The following is a 26,519-nucleotide window of genomic DNA, read 5'->3' on the forward strand; positions in this document are numbered from 1 at the left end:
AATCCTCGAGACGGTGAATGGCCGTCTAATGAATGAATGAATGAAAAGGAGCAGAGTAGCGCTGGATTGGCTGGATTAAGCCTGAGAGGAAGGAAGCTCCCTTCAGGGCCGCGGTCTGTGAGAGATAACTAAACCAAACACAGCAAAACACACCGGTCGGTAAGCTTTGAATTGGCTTGTAAAAGGCAGGATTCCCAAACGTGGTTCTGGCTTCTTCGCTGAAAAGAAGGGTTTTTTGGTGATGTATTGTGTATTCAAGAAGATCCAGCAGTCTAGATTTATGTTCATGTTTGTTTGTGTGGGTATTTGCCTGTAATAGTTATGAATTCAGCCACAAAAGGAACCCAATTACAGCAGGACATCACCCCCCCTTTGTGTTTTCACTGCAAAAGCATAATACAACCTAATTTCCCCCAGTCTGTAATAGACTAAATAGCATGAAGCATCCCTAGACGACAATGGCTATCGGTTCTTTTCTTTGAACATTTCTAATGCATGAAACCAGGTTATAATAACAAAACTGAAAAATTGTTTATGGAAAAGTTGACCGCAAGCTTTCAAATTTAAATGTCTGCGTGGATGGAATGTGCTTTCTGACACAATGTGGTAAACGATCCAAGTATTGTTCTCTCTGTTGGCTCGCTCATCTGGCGACAGGTAAACAAGGAGGAATACCTCAAGATTAGAGCAAATGGAGAAGGTCACTGTGGTCTGTTTAATAGTCTTCTAACACATTTTACATACATGTGTTGGTTAGAAGAGAAGAGCAGCACCTGCCTCTCATATTTTGTCTTCTGTCCTAATGCAGAAATAAAAAAAGCAGTGAAATTAAGTTATTAAATTAAATTATTCTAATTCATCATCTGTTAAAGTTAAAGAAAAGTCTTACTCTTATGAAAACTCTAAGCACTGTTGCTTATAGGCTGCATGCCCAGAAAGGGAAGGAAGGAAGCAAGGGAGGGAGGGAAAAAAAGAAAGACAGAAAGAAAGAAAGAAAGAAAGAAAGACATGATAAAGGAGAACCAGCTACTGCAAGGCATGGAATTACACAACTTGGTTCTCAGCAATGCCTTGATGAAACCTTTCATTTGGCATAATTAACCCCCATCTCCCCGTCCCTCCCCAGTCCTCTGTCCTGTCCTCCTCCATTTTCTCCATCCCTCCATCTTCCCTTCTCATCTTTTCACGCCCTCCTTCCACTCCTGTGGTCCTTCATGAGGACTAGCAGCTGAGAAAGGAAATTATAATGTTCCCTCTGTCTCTCTCTCTTTCTTTCTCCCTCCCTCTCTCTCTCTCTCTGTCTCTCTCTCTCTCTCTCCCTCTCTCTCTCTGTCCCTCTCTCTCTCTCTCTCTCTCTCTCTGTCCCTCTCTCTCTCTCTCTCTCTCTCTCTCTCTCTCTCTCTCTCACTCACACTCACACTCACTCTCCTTCCTGCCTGGCGAGACTGGTCATGCATTTGGCTTTTTTTTTTCAGTGATAACATGGTTCACAGAGAGCACACACACACACACACACACACACACACTCCACACACACTCCACACACACTCCACACATGCACAAATGCAACATTGACTCACGCTCTGCATGCCTCACTCTCTGACTAACTTGAATGATTTTCTTGTGCGGACTGGAGCAGGTGGGCTGTCCTGTAATAACACGCTACGACCGATCAATTGATTTGATGTGATGAGAAAAGTTTTGTGATGTCAAACGAACATAAGTTTTAATTTTAACAGTATCTTGTTTTTATTAAGAAAACTCATTAATACCATGTGACAAATTAAAGATCATAGGACAGACCCTAGTAACTGGGCTGAATAATGATTAACTTTGTAGATCAACATTTCACCTGATATTTATTTACGGTATTTACTTTTTTTCTACTTTTTTTTTTTTATGTTTTTCTGTTTGTACTTGTATAACTTACAAGCACCATATGACAAATTAAAGACTGTAGGAGCAGGACATACAGGCACTATATGGCTACATCTGCTTCAGTTAGTTAATTTCTACTACACCATGTTTTGATTGTTTATGTTTTTAGAGAATGAAGTGACAAAATCTATTTATCATCCTGAAAATACAATGTGAGATTGTGTCTGCTTTACTTTCTTTGGAGATACGGTTCAGGTTCAGGTTCAGGTTTACTTTTTATAACCCCCTAAAGCCTGACAAGCAGTGGATGAGTAACACCCGATTTATACTGTTTACACTGAAGTAATGCAGTGTAATATCAGTGCAAACAACCTGCAGCCAAACCTCAAGTACTGATTTACAGATATAAGCTGTCACCCGGTCGCAAATATCATCGGTCATGTATCTCTGACACTTCTGATATACGGCTCTCTAACACGATGTGCTTTCTCAGTCCCTGAATAGTGTTTGTTGACTTGATCCCTTTTGATTATGTTGTAAACAGTAAAGACCTTGTGCTTCACAAGTAGCTGAGCAGAATGGAAGGGTTTCAAAATAAGATATCCACAGTTTGAAAGATATGTCACTTACTGTGATAAAATGATTTCTGGCATTAAAGTAAAACTCAACATTCAGTATTCTTGACCTTATCCATTATCTTGATCCCTTTAGTTACAAAATAGTCACATTTTAGAAGACATAATTGTCTGTTTTAATATAATGAGCATTGAACTATAGGTAATGTTTTTCTTCCAAAGCAGATATGTATCATTTTGGAGGGAATCCCTTCTATTCTTTTCTAGAAACTGGGCTGGATACTAAGTGTGTATGTGGACTCCTTGGCACTGTGTTGGTGTTTGCATTCCAGTCAGAGTGAGGAGGCTGCAGTCTGCTGCCTGCCTCCGTCGCCCTGCAATATAACTTCAAGGACATCACATCACAGGGGAGCCTGCAGGGAGGCAGAGTGATGTATCACTACAGTGAGGATCACACCTATCCCATCCCAGACTTGTGATCTGCTTGTAGAAATGCCTAATATTCCCCAGCTAAGGGCAAAATGTGAAAACGGTTCGCCGTATGAGTCCTAAACGATGGTTTATGAAGGTGCTAAGGTCTGCAGAACAAACAGTGACATGAGAATGATTAAATGCTGAATGAGAAAGTGTTGTTGTTGTTGTTGTTGTTGTTGTTGTTGTTGTTGTTGTTGCTGTTGTTGTATTCATAGTATTCTGTTACATCACCACACAGCCATCTTACCAGGAAAATAACAGGTGATTGCAAAAAATTAACAGGTGATCATAATCAAATGACAGCCACAGCCAATGAGCTGTATTGATGCTGTATTATAATTGTATAGTTGTAGAGTTGTTGTATGTTTGTCCATAGTAACTTTTATAGGATAGGGAATAACCCCAGAATTGGGTGTACTCTCTCTAGAAAAGCTAGACAAATAGATTTCAACAGAAATACATTTTAGAGCACATATTAATTATCCCAGATCTCATGGGGTTTGGTCCAATTGCTCGAAAGTGTACCATCAAATCTATTTAGAATAGATGTCTCTTGGAGCCGAGGAGTCACAGGGCAATTACAGAGACCTCAGTACCTGGCAGGGTGAAATTTATCGTCCAGTCATGAGGAAAGGGTCTTATGACGATGCATCATACTTAAGGTACTGGGTCGTTTCAGATATGAGACACACAGGGTGACAGAGAGAGAGAGAGAGAGAGAGAGAGAGAGAGAGAGAGAAATACAGTAGCTTAATCCTTTTATGTCACTGAATAGGAATATTTGGTATAAATCAAATAGTAGGCATAGTCCTTTTCTTTGTATACTTTGTCAAGCATTATTTGTCTCATTTTGGTGGTGAAACAGTGTTTCAGTATAAGAAATAACAAAACTGTGTTTTTAATAAAGAAAAGAATGTCTGTCTTAAAAAGTAATTTAGTCTCAAAATCGTATTTTGCTTCAAATAGCCTAAGTGAATAAGTTCAAGAAAATTCTTATAATAAGTTGATTTGCAGTGGAGATATGAAACAGGTGACATTATGTAATCACACTGGTACATTTTTTTTTTTTACTTCCTTTAAGAAAAGTAAGACAACACTAGATTAAAGAACTTGTTTATAGACATTTGTTGTAGTGTATCTTACTCCCATCTGAATGTGGGCAAGGCAGAGACTTGGCTATCTCATACTGATACCGACACATTAAAGAAGGAGGGATCTCTGATTCCCCAACGTTGTGTAATATTCCTCCTCCTTCCCCATCCTTCCTTCCCTCCCTAGTCGCCTGCCAAGCAGCTCTCCGCCCATTTGCATGAGTGCTGGCAGTGTGAGGCGCACGGCGCACAGCATGGACATGGAGAGGTCTTGGCAGCATTACGCACGACACGACACACGCAAAAGTCTCCTTTAGACGGACAAAACAGTTTGAAGCTCAACTCGACCGACTTTGAACTTGAGATTTGACAAGAAGCAACACTACTTTCCCAGCCGCTTGAAGTTGTCTTGTGTCGTTTTTTCCTTCTTCTTCTCCTTCTTCTTCTACTTCTTCTTCTTCTCTTTTTCCTGTCGGTGGATGAGACTCGGCTCTCCTCTTCTTCGCAGCAGCAGTGGATCTGGATGACTTCTCTTATCCTCGGGTCACGGTGACCACAGAGGCATGGCAACGATGTAGACATTTTCGGGGAGAACGCAAAGTCTGCAGAGCAACAGTTCTTGAGATCCCGGACAGAGAGGATGATCCCACCGGCCAACATGATTCAGGACGAAAGTGGGGGCAAAGAGGACGAGCGGGACCAGAACGAGACGCCCCAGTCCCCGGCGATAAGCGTCAGCCAGCAGGAAACCAAGGTAGGGCTGTCCTGTCTTTATTTCTTATTTAGCATTAGCCCGGATACACTGTGTGATCGCTTTCTGCACCAATCCAACTCCTATTAATAGAGGGGGGGGGGAAGCAAATTTCTATAATCTTAAAAATTGAACTAAAATCGACAAAATCAACGGTCAGCTGTTTACTTTGGTTCGACCAAACTTACAACATGCCCCTTTTTGACACTGTCACTATATGTTTAGTACTTACCCATGCACTCGTCAGCCTCAAAAATAACTCTTGTAGCCTAATAAATCTAAGGAGCATACTATACGCTACCGACGTCACAGCAAAACTTTAAAAAATTTGTCAAAAAACTATAGGCCTACCACAGAAAATCCTATAGTAATACCATATTAGATCAAAAATAGCATATATATGTTATAAGGTCATTGTAAACTGGGTTTGTGGTACCACAGACACACGGTAAGTCCGTGTATGGGAATATTATAGGAATAATATAATGATACCTATTAAATTACCATAAAATATAGATAAAGATAGTCACTATATAGTCACTAATGAGCACCACACACACCCTCTGGGTCCCTATATGAATTTTATAGATATATGACAGTGATTTTTCTTTAGGGAAGATCTGGTAAGTGACAGTTATCTCAGTTCAGTTCATTAGGCCTTGTGGTATTTCAGTTCAGCTCAGAAATGTAGGCTACATCAGCAGAATATAGCCTAAGCAATGTATTAATAGTCTTAATTGCAGCCTTAATTAGCTGCTACCCAATATAGCCTGATGGGAATGGAATTTATTGTATGTCTTATACTTGTTGTATAGCTTTATATCATGTTAGTGTACTGTAGTGTCAAACAAAGCAATTGGGCATTGATATTATGAGAATATTAATAAGAAGGAGGCATATGGGATGTGCATTTTACTGGCTGGCAGACAAAACTAGGCTGTGTGGTAGAGATCCAGGCTGCCACAGGCGTTTTGTAGTCCAGTGCCATCTATGTGGGTCACATGTTGCCCAGACTACTACAATTAGCAGTGAAATATTGGACTAGTCATCATGGTAGTAGATGGTTACAGCCACTCTCCCTTGCTTCCCCCAAAGCTCCTGTGTGGCAGCGGGACAGATGAGACTCACACATCCGTTTGTTCTTTTTTAAAATAACAAAGAGAGAAAGTGTTTACGTTTTTACATCTGCATTATTTTGTCGGACAGTTAGTTAAGTTTCCTCTTTCCTTTCTTTGTGTCTTTAACGCTCCTGGCCTCTTACGTTGGCAGATGTGGTCACTGGGTTATTAGCTGCTATTTCAAGAGACTCCTGGCTGATGTTTCACTGAATTTTAAGGCTTCTGGCAAACAACCTCACCCGCTTTCAATATCTTGGGATGTTAGTAGTAGATGACCTCAGAAAACAAAACAAAAAAACAGGAAAGTGTTTGATTTTGCCTGTAGTTTTAAGACTGAATAAGTAGATATAGTATAAGCAATACACAGTAAGAAAAGCCAAAAATTTAGGCTGTCTGCCATTATACTGTTTGTGTTTTTATTCCTCCTTTAAGAATACTGTGAGGCCTGAACATCACAAGCGCAAGGTGAGGAACAGCTCCACTCTTGTGCAAACTAGTAGCGTACTGCTGATTTCAGCTCATCATAACAGCATACCTGCATGTACATGAAGATAAAAGTTGTTTCGCATTACAACTTTTATAAGTCACCCACTGAGATGAATGTCGCACACCGTAAATTTAAGATGAAATCGATCATCACCCTGTAACTTCCAGAGGATACGCTTTGTTCCGAGGCCTGTTTACTGTAAGCTGCACCGATACATTTATATGATTCATGTTAGTGTTGTGGGCAAATTAGGCTTTTTCTGCATTACCTCTCCGATTCCCATTAACCCTCCCTGCTTAATGACAGAACATAGCTGATAGATTCGGTGCCATCAACAACAGCATGAGCTCTCAGATGCATGCACACAATCCCTCACACTGCTGTCTGATTTCTCTCTGAGCGTTCGTTTTCCCTGAAGCATATCAAACTCAAGTGTTGAGTTTCAGCCTTGAGGAAAGGAGCATTGTACCCTTTTGCCACTGTAGTCTTTGTAGATAAGTACAACACACACAAAATGTGCACACAGCTATACAGTATCTGATACTATAGATATAAGTAAGTGATCTAGAGCCAACTGTATTTTTTCACCACTCTGCTCTTTTGCTGTTTAGGATGTATGAAAGACTTGCGAGAGGAGAATATATGTGTGTTTGTATGTTTATGTTACTGCATGTTTGTGTGTGTGTGTGTGTGCCCTCCTGAGTGTGGGTGGTAGTGGTAGAGAAGAGGAGGGGTCCAAATTGATTGTTTCCAGATTGACCCGTAGAATCAATAGATCTTCATCATCCCAAACACTCACATGCATGCAATGGTGCCTCCATAACTGCAATGATGTATTAAGCGCTCTGAAAAATGTGCTCATGCATGTCATACAAAATATCCATAGCAAACAACATACATAATGTTAATTCACCTTTGAATATCTCCGTTTAATTAACTAATTTGATAAGAATATCTGTCAAACAGTAACACATCAACTGTTAAGTCTGTGCGTCTGTGTATTCATGTGTGTGCATATGCAGGCATATGTGTGTGTATATCAGCAAGCATGAGTATGTGTGTGTGTGTGTGTGTGTGTGTGTGTGTGTGTGTGTGTGTGTGTATAGCTAATGCTCTGTAGTTAATGAACTTAAAAGCCATTGTCAATATCATGTTCAGGGAGAGGACGGATCAACCTTGAGCAACTGGCAGAACAAGAGTAAATCCGCCCAGGTGTTTATTTCCAATTAGGCAGGCCCCTGCTGTGTAATAGGACATAATGGATCATTAGGAGTTCTTTCCCTACTCATCAATTACTTAAAAACATAAAGATCTGTTTCTTCAATCAGATATCTCCAGGCACAGACTGGACAGAAACCAGCACCATAAAATGACATTATAGTAGCTGGGAGATTTGTTATTGCATAATTGAGTCTAAAATTACCTGGGTTCCAACACAGAAGAGGAAGCACACACTAAGAGGGTAAATTAGGAGTTGTCACTGGTGTAGCTTTATAAATAGCGTTTTTTATAAAAAGGACCCTAATGAGATTGATGGAGGCCGCAGCCAGACATTGCATCCCAGCGTGTTAGAAATAGTTCTAATGTGATGCATCGCTCTAACCTCGGAAATTACATTACCTTCCAGGTGGGGAACCTCTAAGGTTTTCCACTGAACAATGACAAGTTGCCCCTAGCAATGGTCTTTTTATCGGCCGCTGCTGTACAGCAGGAATAGAGTTAGCTGGAAACAAAGGAAATGAAGCATTGCCTAAGACATTTAGGTGATGATTTTAACCAGAGGCTCTGAAAGCTAGCAATTCAAGTAACTTATTACAGGAATTGATTCACTTCACATTTCACTCTCTCCTGTCTGTCTTGCAGAGTTTTTTGTCACTTATACTTTGTTTATTCTCTCTCTTCATTTATTCTCTCATCCTACATCCCTCTATTCTGTCTTTTTCTCTTTTTTCTCCCTTGCTCCTTCGACTCCTTCTCTCCTCTCTCTCCTCTTCCAGCTGCAGAGACTGAAGCGCTCCTTGTCCTTCAAGACCAAGAGCATCCGCAGCAAGAGCGCCGACAACTTCTTCCGAACCAGCAGCGACAACAAGACGGAGCTGCTGTCCGATGTGAGCAGCAGCACGGGCCATCTCTGCAGCATCGGGATGGCCCCGCCGCACTCCACCAACCTGCCCATCCCACCGGTCCCTCCGGCCATCCCCTGCGCCCCTCCTCCTTCGTCGCGCTCCCCGTCGCGCAACCCGCTCCAGCTAGACTCGGCGGGACACTGCTTCATGGAGCACATCTTCAAGAAGCCCACCTTCTGCGACGTCTGCAACCACATGATCGTAGGTACGGTTGATGACGCCTCCCTTCCTTCCCGCGCATGAGTAAATCGCGATGTCAGAGGAATGAGAATATCGAAAGAGAAAAACTGTCTACTGAACTTTGCAATTAGAGCATCTTCATTGAGAACAGCGTCTCAGCGATTTTGAAATATCACCCGATGAAGGTTCCAGTACTGAACCATTGTTCTCAATAAAGACACTCTAATTGGAAAGTTCAGTAGACAGTGGAGCTTTTTCTTTCTTTAATGTCATCAGAATGACAGATTCACTTTAATTGCAGAGTCTAATGAATGTGCGGAGATATGCGCATATGGCAGAAGGACAGCAGGACGTGAGAGGTTATACTCTCACCAGTGTTTTCTACTGTATAGGGTGTCCTGTCATTATTATGCTAAACACTAGATAATGACTTGCAGTGATCCGAGAAAGCCATGTAGACCCGAGACACAGAGAGACAGACGGACAAATAGGCAGACGACGCTCTGAGCAGCCAACTTGACCAACTGACGCCTGACGCGAGCCCGGCAGCAACGCCACGCTGCCGAGCCGGGTCGCTCCATCTGTCTGCGAGGGTCTGATTGTGTGTCTGATAGCCGGTGGAGGCAGGAGAGCCAGTGCCAGCTCCGCTACCTGTCCTCCCCTCGGCAGATGTTCCAGTTTCCCTGGCTGCCCCCCTCCTTGTTAGCCGTCCGCACCGAGGGACCGCTGAGTCTTTATATACCAGAGCCTGTCCTGCACCATAGTGACCAGTGCGGCACAAACCATCTGCTCCACAAGACACTGACACCCAGTCTGGTAGCAGATTAAAATAATCAGACGAGTATTAGAGAAGTATAGTATAGGCTGGTGGGAATGTAGGTAGGTACACAATATATTGTCAGTGTATGCACAATGTTTCATGCAAACATGTATATGCTCTAGGGTTAGACCAATATATCAATATATCACTAACCTGGTAAAAAAAAGTCCTTCAAACCTGTAAGGAGATTTGATTTTCTTTGCACATTGCATTTATTTAATTTTCCAATAATGATTTTGTAAATTAATTCTTCATTTAAAGTAGTAAAGAATGTCACAGTTTCCCCTACCATTGAATAGGTGCAGTAGGTGATCCTGCTTTAAGGAGCTGCTAATCCACCTAAAAGAATTTCATTACTATGGGCTTCAATGGAGCGTTTTAGTGTCCCATGATGGTCTAAATGCTGTTTCAGAGACTTTTCCACCTTGACAAGTTTAAAGATATTGAATAGTGGCACAAAATATCAGCTACTAAAGTAAACCTATAGTATAGTTCACTCTAACACCAAACATATTTATTTATTTATTTATTACTTGTTCATGACTGTACTTGTTCACACTTACAACTTTGTTTTATGTGGTCTGGCCAGTGAAGCAAGTCCAGCGGCTGAAGTTTTGAATGGCCCTCTGGTGGTCTCTGGGTAATAGAAGTGTAATGTCAGGCCTGCCTGGCCTGTGATTGGTGCTTCTCCCTCTGGCCACTCATAAAAAAAGATGTTGCGCTCCTCCTCATTTGTTCAGCTTTAATGAGAACACATTGTGGTCAGCAGCGGAGAGCAGAGAGAGGGAGAGAGAGAGAGGGAGGGAGAGGACGGTGGGTGGGTTTTGTGTGTGTGTGTGTGTGTGTGTGTGTGTGTGTGTACGTGTCTGTAATGAGCAGAGCAGTAGATGCTATGTTGCTGTCAAAGTCTGATTCAGTATCCCAGAGTCATAGAGCAGCAGAGAGAGAGACCGAGAGAGAGAGGGAGAGAGAGAGAGAGATGGTGGCGGGGGAGGGAGTTGGGGTGTCGGGGACTGAAACTGCCAGTGCAAGCATATCATGTTTCTACAATACTAATGGCCATTCATTAGAAATTGCTACATAGAGAGCGTAGTTCCATATAGTTCCATTACCTGACCTGGCAACGTCATCCAGAAACAACATCTGCTGCACACCAGACCTGTTAACAGCAAAGACTGTGTTACTGAAAAATACAGTGGAAATACACTGCTGGAAACTTAAGAAAAAATAGAATGATCTTTGGATAAATAAAATGAAATACAATCCATTAATTTCACTAATCAATTTTTGTCATTTTCAGTGTTTAAGCGAAGTTAAAAGGCATTATAAGGGCCATAAATACTGTATGTATGTTTGATCCACTGTATACAGAGGCACAGCTAATCAATGATTGATGATGAACAGCAATATGCTAATATTATGAGGGGTAGACTACAAATATTAAACGCCCACCTTGTTCCTAGAGAAAGACGGTTTATTACATAAAGGTCTGCGTAAAATTAATGAGTCATCCATAATGAAATAGGCTGAATTAGATTATAGTGATTTCTGACTCATTCATCAGATTTACTGTAGATGAAGGCTGAGCAAACTTAATTTGTAAAAATTCAATAGAGCACAGAGCTTATTTCCATTCATCTGTAGGCGTTTATTTGTTCTTGTGACAAAATGTAACTGAACCACTGGATATATGAGATTAACTCATATGCTGTATTTAATTGATTTGGGAAATTGCAAGCAGAATTATTGTCAAATCCAAAAGGGAGCAGCAAGGTCAGGAGTGGGTTGATGAGAGCAATGTAATAGTTTTATTATGTAAATCACTGATTATTGTAATCCAACATGGGAAGAGTAGAGACCTACGCCAGTTTCAATGAATGCCAATAAACATTGAGGTTTTTGTCTTCTTGTGTGCAGGACTGTAAAGATTTAATTACTTAACTTGGATATTTCCTATTTACTCATCCTCTCTCTTCACTGTAGATTATAGTTCTACTTTGTGTCTTTATGGGGATTTCAGCCCTTCCTGATTTTTGGGCGTCCTTATAAGAGCGACTACAAAACCCTTTTTCATGGGGAAACTTGTCTGCATGGTTCTACGTGGAACTCTTTGCATGTAAGAAAACTAAAATGAAAAGTACAGTAATCTAAGGTGTCAGTGTAGGTTGACTCACCATCTGCTCCACATACTGTATAAGCACAATAGCATCAAATTTATTCATACAAGTTAGAACAACTATAGTGGTGGAATTAGTATCATCTTGTTAAGTTTGTCTACCTTTTGATTACATTGTGTTTTAATGTAAAGAGCGTTGTGTCATCCCTCACTGACAGATTTCTGGATTTATAAAGTTGTACTTCTGCTCCAGTTTGAGCAGAAAGATTCTCTAAACCCATGAACTAATCAAACAGTACATTGTCTTACTGTCTTATTGTGAGACTACACTATCACACATCAGAATCATTTTAAATCTCCAAAATAAGAGTAAAGATTAACAGTGGTTAAATGAACAAACAAGCACTTAATCATAAGAACCGTCCAACTTAACTAAGAAGCCTATTCAGTGTGAACCTTCAGCTATTTCTACCAAGGTTGCTCTTTGCGTTTATTCTGCTCCACCATTCTGGAAAATAGCGTTTTAATTCATTACATGGGTTGAATGCTGTGTGCAGTATGTAGCTTTTGTTCATTAAAGCAGGTGTCCTTCTTGAGGAGGGCGGAGGGATGTGGTTTCGTTTCACCAGTACATAAAAATGCTCTGACTGAATACTGGCTGATGCCGGGATATTGATTGCAGGCCCTTGCTGCAAATGGCTTATTAAATAAACGTCCAACTTTATGCTGGAGAATGAATGGGAGAGTTATCTGTGGTTGATAGAGGGTGAAATATAATTTACGGTGCAGAGTTGAAAGAGCTAATAATTCCTTGGGCAGCTTTTACGTTACTATTTAATGTAAAAAAGAAAAATTCCATATGCAGAGCTCAAAGGATTTTACTGTATCTGCCTTGTAACTGATGTATTTTTCTTACAGTACATAGTGCAGATGGAACATGCAGCAATGTAAGATACTATGTGTGTGTCAGTAGCGTATGCGAATATTTCATTGCATTGAAATGTGTAAACATCTCTTGTATGTAAACTATGTCTATTCGTAAGGAAAAGTTTCAATTGCATCCTATATGGCACCTCTTACACACACACACACACATGCGCGCAACACATATGTACACTCTCTCTCCCCCTCACTCTACAAATACAAATACACACACACACACACACACACACGCAGGATATGATCGCCGTTGCCTGTAAAGACGTTGCATTTCTATTCATACTCCATTTTAACATTATAATTGACAGCTGACACTGTCTGCCACGTGTTGAAAATGTCTCACAAACCATTAAACCATTGAGAGTGCATTATAAAATGTCAAACTACATGGGGGAAAATGTCAGCTGGAGAGAGTCAGTTCAAGAAAAGTTGAAGAAAAGTGACATTTTTGGAGATGCAGGTTTTTTTTTTTTTTTTTTGCAGGGCTGTTGGGATACAGTGTGCGACCATGTGAGACGTTACATCACTGCTGCATCTGTTCAGGATATGACATATTCTAGTTAAAGCCTTGACTGCACACTACAGATAGCTGTTTTTCTGAGACATCCTGTGATAAGGAAAAGGTTTATTTCAAATTGTCATTTTGCCAGAAAAAGCCACACAGGACGGTATGAATGGCATCAGTTACAAATGTAATTGGTCTTCCAAACTCCCAGATGTTTGGGCAGGGATTAGCAGATGCAGGGTGAGCAGACGTCTCTGCAGGGCAGAGTTAGGCCTCAGTGCTCCAAGTGAGTTGAACATTTATGAATCAGATGCTACCAAAAATAGCTCATGTTCTTCTTTACCCTCAACACCCCTGTTGTAGATGGGTAGATAAAGAAAATGTTCAGCTATATTAATCTTTTATGCATTAATCTGTGCCATTGCCTTTATCTCCATCCATTGCAAGAACAGGACTGGACAGGAGCATCTGTCTATCTAAAAAAAATTCAATATATCGCAATACAAAAATGTGACAATACATATCATGGGGCAGAAAATGAATCGCGATATTAGCTCCATTTTATTCTGCTGTAGTAATCACAAATGAGACAGCTTGACCATCACAATTTCACAAACTCTCCATCCAAATTATATTATTTGCGCTTTGTAATAACATTTTTAAATTGTTGTTTACATTCTAGCAAGCCAGTGCCATTGCCAGAAAGATTTGTGGCTCAGAAATAAACATAATTCTGCCGTCAGACTTTGTTGTCATTGGACTTTTATTTTTTTACATCGTATTGTGGTTGTATCGAATCGTGAACCCGTGATTCATCATAAGATTAGCATATCGTCCCATCCCTACTATCTATCTATCTATCTATCTATCTACACGTTATTTCATAAATACGTACAATTAGACATATATATCACCTTATTCATCCATAGCATTTTATTGAGCAGTGAAGGCCCCATTTCCTTTATTCTCCAGATGGGGAAATGGTGTTTTCAGTGGCGACGGATCAAATGCCTAAGGGGAAAACTAATTAAAGTTTGCAAATAAACCAAAGAGAGTTTCTCGGGTTAGTGTTTTGAAGGGGAAGACGGGGAGCGTAGAAGAAGAGGAGGGAGAGCCTTTGTCACGATGAAGGTTATTTGCGCAGGAAATTAGGAGGCGTGAAGTAAGAGCGGCGGCTTAATGGATCAATGTGTGGGCGTCGTATAGAGAGTTGGTGCCGTGTTTGTATGGGAGAGATAGAGAGGGAGAGGAATACTGGAAAAAGGAAGGGAGAAACTGAGAAAGTATGCGAGAGAGAGAGAGAGAGAGACGAAGAATTTGAGTGGAAAAAAAATGTGCCTGCCTGCTCAAACACAGCGGTTTGTTCCCTTCCTAGCTGTTACGAGTTAACATGGAGGCGTCACATTATTCCCCAGTGTTGCTGCAGTCGGTCAGCTCAAACAACCCCAAACCCCAATCAACAATCGCTTGACAAGGGTTTCATTTGCTTCCTGCCCCCCTGTCCAGCCGGAGAGAAGGGACTAGAGACGGGAAGTGTTAAAGGTCCCGTAGAGAAATCGTATGCTGACCTGTAACAGAAGGTAGACGGAAAACAAACACCAGGGATTGAAGTGCTTGTTAATACGGTCTATTAAGCCAGTGGTTCACAACCTGGGGCTCGGGACCCCCAGGAGGTTGCAAGATAATTTTGGGATATATGGGATAGGGAAAAAAACATATTTCTATTATACAAATTGATTATCAAGTGTATTTTTTCAGATTTTCTCAAATTTTTGCTTTTTTTCTTATAAATTCTGAATAGTTTTCAGCCTCTAGCACAAGCCACAAAGGTTGAGAACCACTGTATTAAACAACATAATTAATCGACCTGATTTAGCTCGACCTAAACACCTGTACAGGTGTGTGTGTACGGATCAGCTGTGGCTTGCAGTCACTCTGTTGTGGTTGCTGCTGCCGTTGTTGTCGTTGTGATCTGTGACTGACCGCTCCTGGTCTGGACCTGGATCACATTTCACTGGTTTCCATCTCAATATCACTAACTCTGTGGCAGTGAGACTCAGTCAAGCAACACAAGACCCAGTTTTCCTCCTATTATTCAGGTTCAAGTTCCCGACGCGGCAGCCTCGCTCCAGATAACCGACTCGTGACAGAAGTTCATATTACAGCACGTGTGGAACAAGCAGAGATTTGTTTTTCTTTGGTGAAGTTGACTACACATGAGGGGATTCATGTTTGCTGTCTTGTTCGGGGAACCGGTGCCCTGCTTGGTTTCATATTTACAGTAGAGTATCACCTCTCCTCGCTGACCCCGCTCCCCCTGCTCATCATAATGTATTATGCAGACCATCTGGACCTAAACGCTGTCTGACATCCCTTTGCATTCTTTTTCTATGATGAAACTGGCTCGCTGCAGTGCCCATCCACAATGAACAGTAATCCATATACAATCTGACCTAAGCGTACAGCCTTGTCAGGTGACAACATGGAAAAAAATAACATGACAAGCTACAGTGATGGAACTTGGACAAAGCGTATCTTATGTACTCGCTGTGCGCTGGTGCCCAGTGAGAGAAGTAGATCGATGAATCCTTTGCATGTCCACATTTTCACACGCTCACACAAAGAGTCACGGCCCGAGCGGGGCACGTGCTCATTGATTAATCAATAAAGAGCTGGAGGAGCAGAGCTGCCAGACTACGACTAATAACAGCACTGTGACTTGGTAACACTGCCCTTTTTTTTTTTTTATTAATGTGGAATGGGAAGTAATGCTGTCAAGCGCTACACTGTTGTTGTTAGTAAGCACCATTTTCTGTCAAGCTAATTAGGAACATGATTCTATTATGATGTGGAGCAATAATTTTCAGCTTGACGTTTCTCATAAAAAAAAAAAATATTTTCTGTTAGCCGCTACATTCTTACACTGGACACTTTACTATTTTTGCTGGTTTAGTCGGATTGTTTCTTAAATTATATACACCAAGAAAACCTTGATGGTTAGGGTTATCAGTGTGTAATGAGTCTAATGCTTTGGGGATAAGACAGTAATATCAGCATCTTTTAAATGTTTAAAAGGCAGCTAAACTTGCCATGTGTATCAGAGGTTGAGCTCCACCCTATTCACCTGTTTATTTAGTTTGATTGACGAGCTTTATTTAATTAAATCCCTGAGATAAACAAGGGAAAGTTTGATTGTCCCTGGAGTGACATTAGCAGTGGGGTCACAGGTCAACACTGACCAGTGGTTAGATCCTGTGGGTGGACTCAGACTGTGGGAGTCTTCTGCTAAGCTTTACACTCCCTCTCTACATGCCAGTATTAACCACAGACCTACCTACTCTTTCTCTCTGGCTCTATCGTTCTCTTTCTCGCTCTCTTACACACACACACACAAAGTAATCAAGTCCCAGCTCAGTGCCCTTCATTGTATTGGAATCAGCTGCTGTGAGACAAAAACATGGTACAGAACATCTGCTATTGTCGCCATGTGGGCTTTCTTCTCTGCCAACACCTTTCTCTTTACTGCTCACATCTCCACCCAAACAAGATTAGCTTTCGCATTTTCTCTATTCCTTTTTTTTGTGCCATGGCTGTTTGTCCATCCCTCTGTTTGTTCGTCTGTCCTTCTCTCTGTTTCTCACTATCCGCTCATTTGTTACTCATTCACACTCCTATACCCCCAAACGCACACACACACACACACACACACAGACTGATTGCAGTTGCAGTTTTGCATAACTTTGGTTCACAAATAAAGCAGATTAATCCTCATTTGTTCCAGCATCTGTGCGTCAGATATCAATGGGTAAAAGGTGCAGCAGCACGTAGAAGCTGATTCACATGAAGGAATCAGTTCTGAGGCTGGCGGACTTCCTTTGTTGCAGATTAAATTATACTGCGCCGGGGTGTGGTGGGAAGGTGGACGTGAAAAAGCAGAGACAGGCTTTTGAGGAGTATTGGATTAAGTGAGATCCACTTTCATTTGCAAAGGTCTGTGTGCACCCATTGATCTTTTTTGTATTTAGGATTTTAGTCTGAGATCCCTCCAAAGTATTCTATTCGTGGGTACCTGGGCATTAGATTCAGTTAAATTCAGGTGTGCAGAAGTATACACATCCTATACACTGTTGCGTTTGGGCTAAATTATACCAATGGCTAATATATTCCATGTATCATATGACATGTTCCACCAAATGCATGCTGGGATAGTCTCCCACCCCCTCTGTGACCCTGAAAAGGAGTAAGCGGGGAAAGTCAATGAATGAATGAATGAATGAATATTACATGTTATACAAGCTGTCAGTGGGGTCCTGAACAATATTTTCCATTGAAAAGTTTTCTTATTCTGCCTTTTTACGTGGAATTTGTGCCTCACTCAGGAATACCATTCAAGTCCAGTTCCTAACTTGACTGATTTTACCATGGATAAAAAGCGGACTTGACCATGTTGCCTGTTTTCTGTGCGTGTATCAGGTACCACAGCCAAGCATGTGGTGTTCCTGGCGGGGAACACGGCGAAGCACGGCCTGCGCTGCAAAGCCTGCAAGATGAGCCTCCACCACAAATGTGAGAATGGCGTGGGGCAGCAGCGCTGCATGGGCAAACTGGTAAGAGCTGGATCAGGATCGCAAACACAAACACATCAATCGGCAGGTACAGTAAATGTACAGGAATTTGTCCCGGTGAAATTTGTGCAGAGACATATTGACAACAAACTGACACACATGAAGAAGAAACAATGTTATGGACAGGAGACAGTAGTATGGGAGATTGTAATCTCTGGAAATAGACCTATAATTGATGTCATCATGTATCATAGTTAATAAAAAACAGACACATTAGACTTGGCTGTATGACTGTTTTTCACCAGAATGCGCTTATTCAGAAATCACACTCTCTCCTATGTGTGAGTGTGCTGGTACATCTGTGATCTGCATCTTCGTCATCATCCTCATCATCGTTATATCATCGCTCTGTCTTTCTGTTCTGTTAGATAATAGTAATGTAGCACCAACATGCTGACTTCCTCACCCCCAGCAAGTTCCGCTGTGCTTCCGTCAGCATAAACCATTAATCAGGATCAATATGATTACCCCGAGGCACCTTCATACCACTGTTGAAAATATCATACATAGCAATATTAGATGTGTTATGATGTGTCGTCTCTGACCTCTTTTGTTTAACATGCAAGTCATCCTTTGTTCTTGCAGGGTCAGTTAAACAGGGAACAAAATTATATTTGGGATAATAATCAAATTATGAATTATTTAATTCCAGTATTCATATCACTGAGAGAGGTAATAGGATTGTAAAAAAATGAGTGATACAAAAACGGAAAAGTTGGTGATATTGCTAGTTATACTGAATAATTGTGGTCCTAATGGTCTCCTGTTGCTACCAGCATATCACCGTTGTCATGTGAAAACCTTGTGATTCACTTCGATTGAAGGATTACATGCTCCTCTAATGGTTGAGAAAAATCTCCCACCTGTTGTTCTTATGAAACCTTTTCAAAACCCATTAGATAAACTCAAAAATGCATGGTGGTCGAGCTAAAAACAAAGACATTTGACATTTTTGGAGATGCAAGGTTTTCACCTGACAGCGACGAATATTAAAAACCGGAAATTGAGAGATCAAACCTACTCATCATTGCTAAATATATATTTCATTCTGTCCCAAGAACACGCTGTCTGGGGGCCATTATTGGGTGATGGTTATTGAAATTGGGAGTTATTCTGTCATCGTCATCGTCATCGTCATCGTCATCATCATCATCACATCACCATGTCTGTGCTTCTGCATTATGATGAGAGCGTTTAGCTGTGGAGTTGGCCCACTGGGTTTGGGGTGGGCAGGGTGTTTTTCCAGGGGAGGGTTTGGTCACACTCATGGAAGCCTGTGCCAAGACACATTCATCATTTTGCCGTCTTCTATAGCAGTCCAGAAAACTGGCAGTCATGACTGAACTGGGACTCTTTAGTCATTCACACACACATCCCACACAGAAGGGGGAAGAGAGAGAGAGAGAGAGAGAGAGAGTAGGAGAGAGAGAAATGGCAGCACTGTGTTTGTGGTTTGTAGTCACATTATGTGTCATTTCCACTAGGAATGCCTACCATGTTCTTCTACAGTCTTCTACAAGGTTTTGTTGGGATTTTTTTTGAAGGAAATTGGAATAACGTGGGACGAGTCTATGTTAGTGCGTAAGAATGAAGGGAATGATTGGAAATGATGAAGATTTGCTGACAATTCCTGTAGATTTCATTGTGTGTCTCTGAACTGAATCATGTTCCCTGAGATTTCACACAGGATACACGACACAAGGAATGCGCTTTCTCTCCCTTTTCCCATTGCTTTCCATTAGATGCCTTGAAGATGAGGCTCTCTTGGAGATATGATCGGCTTTCAGGAGTGGAAAATGAGGTTGAGGGGTCAGGCATAAAAAGGGAAGTTTCCCCAGTGGAGTGCAGCTCTAAATTAGGGTTGCTCTAAACTTGGACACTTGTACTTCTCTGGCCATGCTTATTTCTCTTGGCCAGAGAAAGCTTTGGCAGAGAAATAAAATTACCTCATGTTTTGCTTCTTTATAAATGCTGAAACCAGTTTATTATCACTGCTTCAGTAAGTTTGAATGCTTCTAACAATGACTAAAAACCAGCAGTGATATAAAAAATAAGCCTTTGTTGTCGTTCAGCTATTTCACTACATCACACATAACTCCACTGATATTACTCAGATTGCACAGCTACACGCCAAGAGCTGACTCAGATATGTTATGATTTACTTTGTCAATAACCGACTGTAGAATATTAGATGTCAAGAATGATATTTTTATATTTTCCAAGCACTCCTTAAACGCTGCTGTCACAACAACATCAGAGTGTGGCAATTGAAGTCCCACTCGCTGGCAGCGCTGTGCTGTCTTCTGTGTGTGGCCAAATGAACCAGATGGGCTCACGACAAGCATGTCTCTTTTAACCTTTTCCTTAATGAGTTTGCCCCTGAAAGTCTGACATCTCAGTTCTTGAGAGCGGCTTGAAGAGCTCTAGAGTTGCTTATTTTAGCCGTCTCATCACGGGTTGTGTCAAACAGGGAATTAATCAGGACTGATTAGCGATGCAGATTGCACCTACTGTGCACTTGAATATATCAAATGTAAACAAACAGAGAAGAGCCTATTCTGGGAGTGTGTGTGTTGGCCCAAACATACAATGTAGAATTAAAGCTGTTGTTGTAATTGAGGTACATTCATCTTGTGTGTGTCATGCCACAAATATCACAGTGTCTTATCAGTAGATGGGTTATGAACATTATGTGACTGTTTATCCAAGACTTCTCCCACAGATCAAAAACAGAGAAAATACAAAAAAGTGTTGTGCTGTACATATTTCATAAGCACAACTTACATTAATCATTACCCTCTGTGCTGCAGACGACGTCCTCTCTGCAGGGAGAGAGGAGAATTTCACTCTTCTGTCTTTATATCTGTATATAAGAAGGAGTCAAACCCGATGGGGAGGTATTGATTGAGCGGAGGACTTTGACTACAGGCATGGATAGATAAATTATAAATGTTTGAAGGTCTGTCCTTACTTGAACTTGGGAGGCGGGAGGAGGACATGACAGGCAGGTAAATTAAGTCCATGACTCCACGTCTCCAGTTTCAAGCCTGGCCCAAGGCTCTGCGCCAGCTCAGCCTCAATCAATATGTACAGCTGCTGAAAGACAATACAATTACGTGACATTTTCTACTCCTGCTTGTTAGGAGATTAAATCTATAATTGACCGTTTACAAGAAGAAATATGGATAGCAGTAGAGATGTTGCTCAAGGTACAAGGCAAAGAAAGGCACAAAACCACGATTCAGGAGACATTTTAGTTTATATTTTAGGAATTCATCTGATGCTTTTATGCATAGTGGCTAGCCTGGGACAGATTAAGTTATAGTCTGCTGGGTGGAATATGACTGAACTTGTTGTGATGCATCCAAGCAGTGATGTACACACAGAAAAATAAAGGTGCGAACTGGAACCGACAATGGTTCTTCGGAGTGATGACATAGAAAAACCATCTCTGGTTCCACAAAGAACCTTTCAGACCAAGGTTCTTTAAAGATCCATTTCTGCACTCCTTTGCTTAGACACCTGCATTGTGTTTTTGTTTATCTGCCTTTGTACAGTCTCATTTGCAATTGGACAATAATGGAGGGGTTTGGTTATTTATCTGAAAATGTTCTTTGTGGAACCAGAAATAGTTCTTCTATGGCTATTTTCGGTTCCAGTTCGCACCTTTATTTTTCTGTGTGTAGCATTGCAGGCTAGAGGAGCAGTCCCATGGTCAGTGTAGCGGAAGTTTAGCAGTGCAAAGTCAATTCGATTTGGAAAAGCAAAGATGGAAGACGAAACAGGGTTATGTATTTTAATGTGAAGGTGCCGTGCTGTCTGTGGTGCTGCATGTTGATTCATCTCTCACTCTAACGTCTATCACCTCTCTCTCTCTTTCTCCTCTTCCATTCCCCCCCCCCCCCTCCTCCTCAGCCAAAAGGCTTTCGGCGCTACTACAGCTCCCCGCTGCTGATCCAGGAACAGTTCGGGTGCATCAAGGAAGTCATGCCCATTGGTGAGGACATCTGTCTTAATCTTCATAATACAGTTAACTGTCAGCTCTGTGGGATGGGGTGCACTGAAGTGGGCAGCAAATTCTATTCCACTACTCCAGGTCCACTTTTCCAGCTCAGCTGCTTTATAAGATTTGCGTTAAGTGCTACCTGTTTTTATAGTATTCTACATCACCGCTCGGCCATCCTGACAGCTAAACAGCAGTTGTTTGTGATCAGGGTGCCGTGGCTTTTATCGTGCCTCTTGTGTTATTCTCTTCTCAAGCCTGTGGCAACAAGGTGGACCCGGTGTACGAGGCGCTGAGGTTCGGGACGTCGCTGGCACAAAAGGCCAAGAGGGCCAGTGGCTCCGAGTCTCCTCACAGAAACTCGGTAAGGACAACTGAGTATCATCTATCAGGTAGTTTAGTGCCAGTTACCACCTTGTTAACATGTATCTTCTGTTGCAGCTGTCTTTGTTTTGGCGATCAGGGCTTGACTCATTTTAATCCTAACACAGTCCAATTTTTATTACTTTCGATTACTTTCGTCGGTCCTGTTCTATCTCTCAGTTATTCTAATCATTAAACATACATATGGACACTTAAGGATTAGGAGATCATCACAGTTCAGTTCAGGTATTATGTCTGTTATGTTTAGTCCCACTCAGACAGACATGGTCGATGGTCTAAATAGATACAGCCATCGTTGAGCCATAAACACTACCAATAAAGGCAGTCTGGTCAAGGCAGTGATGAGGGGAGATGTCAGTGGGAATGCTCACGTTACAGCTCTCTAGATGGGCCGGACAGATTGTAGAGCGAAGCTACACTCTCCAGCCTCCTTCCCTTCTCTGTGTGTAATATAAAAGGAAAGCTGTTTTTCACAGCTTATCGCTTTTAGTGTAAGCTATATGTGCAGTTTGGATACGCGCCTCTGCATGATGACATCTGAAAGCTGTTGGGTTTGGGCCTTCCTGTCCTGGGCAGCTGCTAGTGAATGGGTGTGTGTCACTGGAGGCCCGTTGAGACAATGTGATCTCAACAGGGGTTATGATCGTTCCCAAATGCAGACTTAGAAACCACATGCATGCTGCATTAGAAGCTTCTAGGAAATGGCTGGTCAGTCTCTTAAACTGAATGCATTTCAGAAATCTGAAGTAATTACTAATAACTGCTTTGTTTATGTGCCAAATGTTTCCTTGTATGAAGGGGAGGACACAGTTTTCATTGTAGTTTCAATCTATCTATCTATCTATCTATCTATCTATCTATCTATCTGTCTGTCTGTCTGTCTGTCTGTCTGTTTATGTGCCAAATGTTTCCTTGTATGAAGGGGAGGACACAGTTTTCATTGTAGTTTCAATCTATCTATCTATCTATCTATCTATCTATCTATCTATCTATCTATCTATCTATCTATCTATGTATAGATCATTATTCTGTCTCTCTGCTCTGTTTGTGTGCAGACCAGCGACTTGGATAATGTTCCAGAGGAAGCGGTGGCTCACAGCAGTAGGCAGGAGCTGTCTAGAAAACACAGTGATGATGGTGAGTATCCATTGCAGTACACTGTGTGCATCTGGACAGAAGCCAGACAGTGACACAGGGAAAAAAAAAAGAAAAAAAATGTCCTGCTCTTCCCACAAGAGAGGCTGAGAAGGTTGCAACATCGAATTCTCTCTCTATGAACCATCAGGTTTTTCACCGTTTTCCACTGAGCTTGACTCACTCTTTTTTGGAGTGTTTGTTCACTGGTTAAAGCTTCAAAAGAAAGCGTGGATTTTTAACTTGTATTGCGTTTGGCACTTTATTCAGCGGTGGCTGGGTTCTTTTATCTGCTCAATGTGTCGCTGCACAATAGGATCTGTAGTGGAGGGCGAGGCATTGACCCTTTACATCCTGAAGCATTCAACCTGAGCAGTGAAGGCAGAAGTAACTACAGGGAGAATCGTGAAGTGTACACCTCGGTATTGGAAAAAAACATTTCAAGCACACCCACAATGCTGACCAATATTCTTCAAAGAGAATAGCAGCCGACCCACGAAAAAAGAAATGAAAAACCTCTTGCTCACCTTCTTAGGTTGCAAAACAACAAATTCCCCCCACTGTCTACTTGAGTTTCTCGAGAGTGAGCTTGGTGAAGGGAAAAACACACACACACACATTTATGAGTGTGCTCTATTCTAAATGCCATTTCGACATGCTGTGCCTTTAGCAAAATATGTAATGAAAGCAGGTATTTCACTGACTCCTGTAAGGTCAGCAGTTTAAGCATTTTCTGATAAGACTTCTTCTGAAGTGTTAAATGTTTAAGATTGGTTATTTCATGTTCGTTGGTTTCATTAAGCGATTTGTTTTTGTTCTTAGTCTTCACAGTCCTGGAGAACGGGACGGAGCATTACCAGCAGCCAGAGAGAAAACCTGAGGATTCACCGGTGAGAAACTCAAACACTTAAAGACAAAGCCCACAAAATCTTTTTATGCAAATCTAATATTGAAGATCAAAGGAGGGATGGAAGGGCAAATTAATGAATATGTGTGTGTTTGTGTGTGTATGTGTGTGTTTGTGAAAGAAAGAGAGTTTTAGACACCTTGGCAACACTGTTCATCTAACCTTCATGTACATCAATAATGTCAGTAAAGCAAAGTGAATTGAACTGAGAGGGAAAGAGAATGATTTAAAGTTGCTGCTGTTTTAAGCTCCGTGCAAAAGCAGAGCAGAGCAGGATGCACAGCCATAAATATGAATTAGTTTGATTTACAGTAAATGCTGCTTTATTAGGCCACAGTTAATGGTTCTTGTAAGGTGCTTGTTACATCAAAAGACCCTTTTCATGGGTCCACCTCTTATGACCAAACTCAAACCTCAGTGAATTAAGACTGCTGGCACACAAAGCATGGGCCTACAGTACTGCACTGTTGTTAGGAAACCTTGTATTTCCAAAATGTCGACTTTTCAGCTTTATTTTTAGCTTGACCACCATGCATTTTTGAGTTAATCCAACTGGTTTTGAAAGGGTTTCATGAACCCAAGAGATGTAGAATTTTCTCATCCTGTAGAGGAGCATATTATCCTTAAATTGTTAAAACATGAAAGTCACCAAAATTGGAGAGTACATTAAAACATTGGAAGGTTTTCACCCAACAGCATCTGTACATAAATTAACTTTTTAGCCAAATAATAAACTTCTGATGATAGAAAGAGGAAAAAGAAAATGCAGACTGAATGTAGCCTACTGTACGTTAGGGGAATGAGATTGTGTGATGCTCCTCCAGTCCTGGACTCTCTTGCATTCCACTTCTTTTCAAGTTTTCTACAAGTCTCCAGAAGCCAACTTTTTACCCTGAAATTTATTTTACCCTCGTCTTTCACAGTGCTAGTTACTGCAGCCCGGTGTCTAGGCGGGTAGCACCGGTGCAGCCTGAAAACCTCTGAGAACTGTCTGTGCTCGTTGACCAAGGCTGAACTCTGTCCTGTCGGTCTGAGAACTGATACGGAGCCAGATCACGCCAGGTCCATCAGCATGCTACACTTGGCCCGGCTCCATCGTCGCTGCCGAATTTCCCAGGAGTTAGAGGGAAAACTTCTTTTCCTGCTGTAACAAATCATACCCCAGCTGACTCGGCCGCTGGCCCGCGCTGATAGGGATAAGCCCTGACCCTCATGTTTGGATCTGCAGCTCTAGGGTCTGCGCTGCAATATTTATTCTCCACGCTACATGCGCCGCTGACAGTGCAACAATTCATGTCGGTGAAAGAAAAAGGGTAAACTTTTGCGAATATCACATTACCCCCTGTGGAGTGACGATGAATATTTCATGAGCAGATTTCGAAAAAAGCTCTGTTCGTTCCCTTTCTATCTTTTCATCTTCCACGGTGGGATCTGGTGGGAGAGGTGCTGACTTTACCGCTGCAAGATCAACGTTCGTTGCACATATTTCCTCTTTGCGGCCATCTTTCCTGTTTACTTTTTAGTTTTACATGTTTATCTGTATTGTCAACAATGGAAAAAGACCACAGACACTTGGGCAAACGCAAAAATGAACAAATAACCATGCAAGGCAAACATGAACACACACACACACACACACACACACACACACACACCTCTCCTCTGCACACACCCAATACAATCTACCAGTCCAGCCGGCCATTTCAGAGGAGCGCCGTGAAGTGCATTGTGCGGTGTTATCAGGCTGGACTGAGCACAGCTGGCAGCGGGCTGTTTGTCTGTCGGCCGACAGCTCCATTAGATCAGGCTGGCGGACGGACAGATGGAGACTCTGCAGGGTAATGAGCAGAGGAAAACGCTCGATGCTCCTCCACCAAGGAAGGTGCCTCCAATCTGAGATGAGAGGCACACACACACACAGACATTCACACACACATACATTCACATAAATACACACAGACACACACTGGATCGCCGTCTGTTCACATTTCCACATTTACTGCTGAAGTCCCAGAGATCACTTGATAATCAAACAGTGTGGCCAGTAATCTTTTTCCTTGGACTTTCTGTTGATGAAGTTTGAGTTTCTCTTTTCGTTGTCTGTTCAGTCATGGTGGCTATCGCTGCTCATGCTAGCTACCCAGTTTTCTTCTGTTTGTTACAAACAAACCAGGAATGTATCACCACTTGTGTGTCAGAGAAAATCTCCTGGGAAAGATCTACCAGACATTGTAAAATCGTAAAAGTGTGATGTGCGATGAACAGAGTATAGTTTGAATCACTATTCTGTTAAAGGAATCGGCGATAGAGACAAGTGCTTAGCACATAGTCCCACATACTGCCTACTGACTTTTCCAGTACTTCAGTTACAAAGGCTGCTGTTATCTTGGCTGCCCGAGCTCCTCT

General features: G+C 41.7%; 1 protein-coding gene across 1 annotated transcript in view; it reads left to right on the forward strand.

Moving 5' to 3' along the window:
- Positions 1 to 4,658: 4,658 nt before the first annotated feature.
- Positions 4,659 to 26,519, forward strand: part of stac (SH3 and cysteine rich domain) — a 29,629-nt gene continuing 7,768 nt past the window's right edge. The window contains exons 1-8 of the mRNA XM_071523765.1: positions 4,659 to 4,772; positions 6,320 to 6,352; positions 8,372 to 8,705; positions 17,534 to 17,667; positions 21,601 to 21,682; positions 21,946 to 22,052; positions 23,128 to 23,209; positions 24,029 to 24,096. Coding sequence (XP_071379866.1) covers positions 4,659 to 4,772; positions 6,320 to 6,352; positions 8,372 to 8,705; positions 17,534 to 17,667; positions 21,601 to 21,682; positions 21,946 to 22,052; positions 23,128 to 23,209; positions 24,029 to 24,096 — 954 coding nt within the window. The remainder of the gene's footprint in view (positions 4,773 to 6,319; positions 6,353 to 8,371; positions 8,706 to 17,533; positions 17,668 to 21,600; positions 21,683 to 21,945; positions 22,053 to 23,127; positions 23,210 to 24,028; positions 24,097 to 26,519) is intronic.

Source organism: Centroberyx affinis, unplaced genomic scaffold (genome assembly GCF_046629955.1).
Source record: "Centroberyx affinis isolate AG114_WGS23_722 - 3 ecotype Tasmania unplaced genomic scaffold, CSIRO-AGI_Caff_v1 ptg001111l_1, whole genome shotgun sequence".
Taxonomy (NCBI): Eukaryota; Metazoa; Chordata; class Actinopteri; order Beryciformes; family Berycidae; genus Centroberyx; species Centroberyx affinis.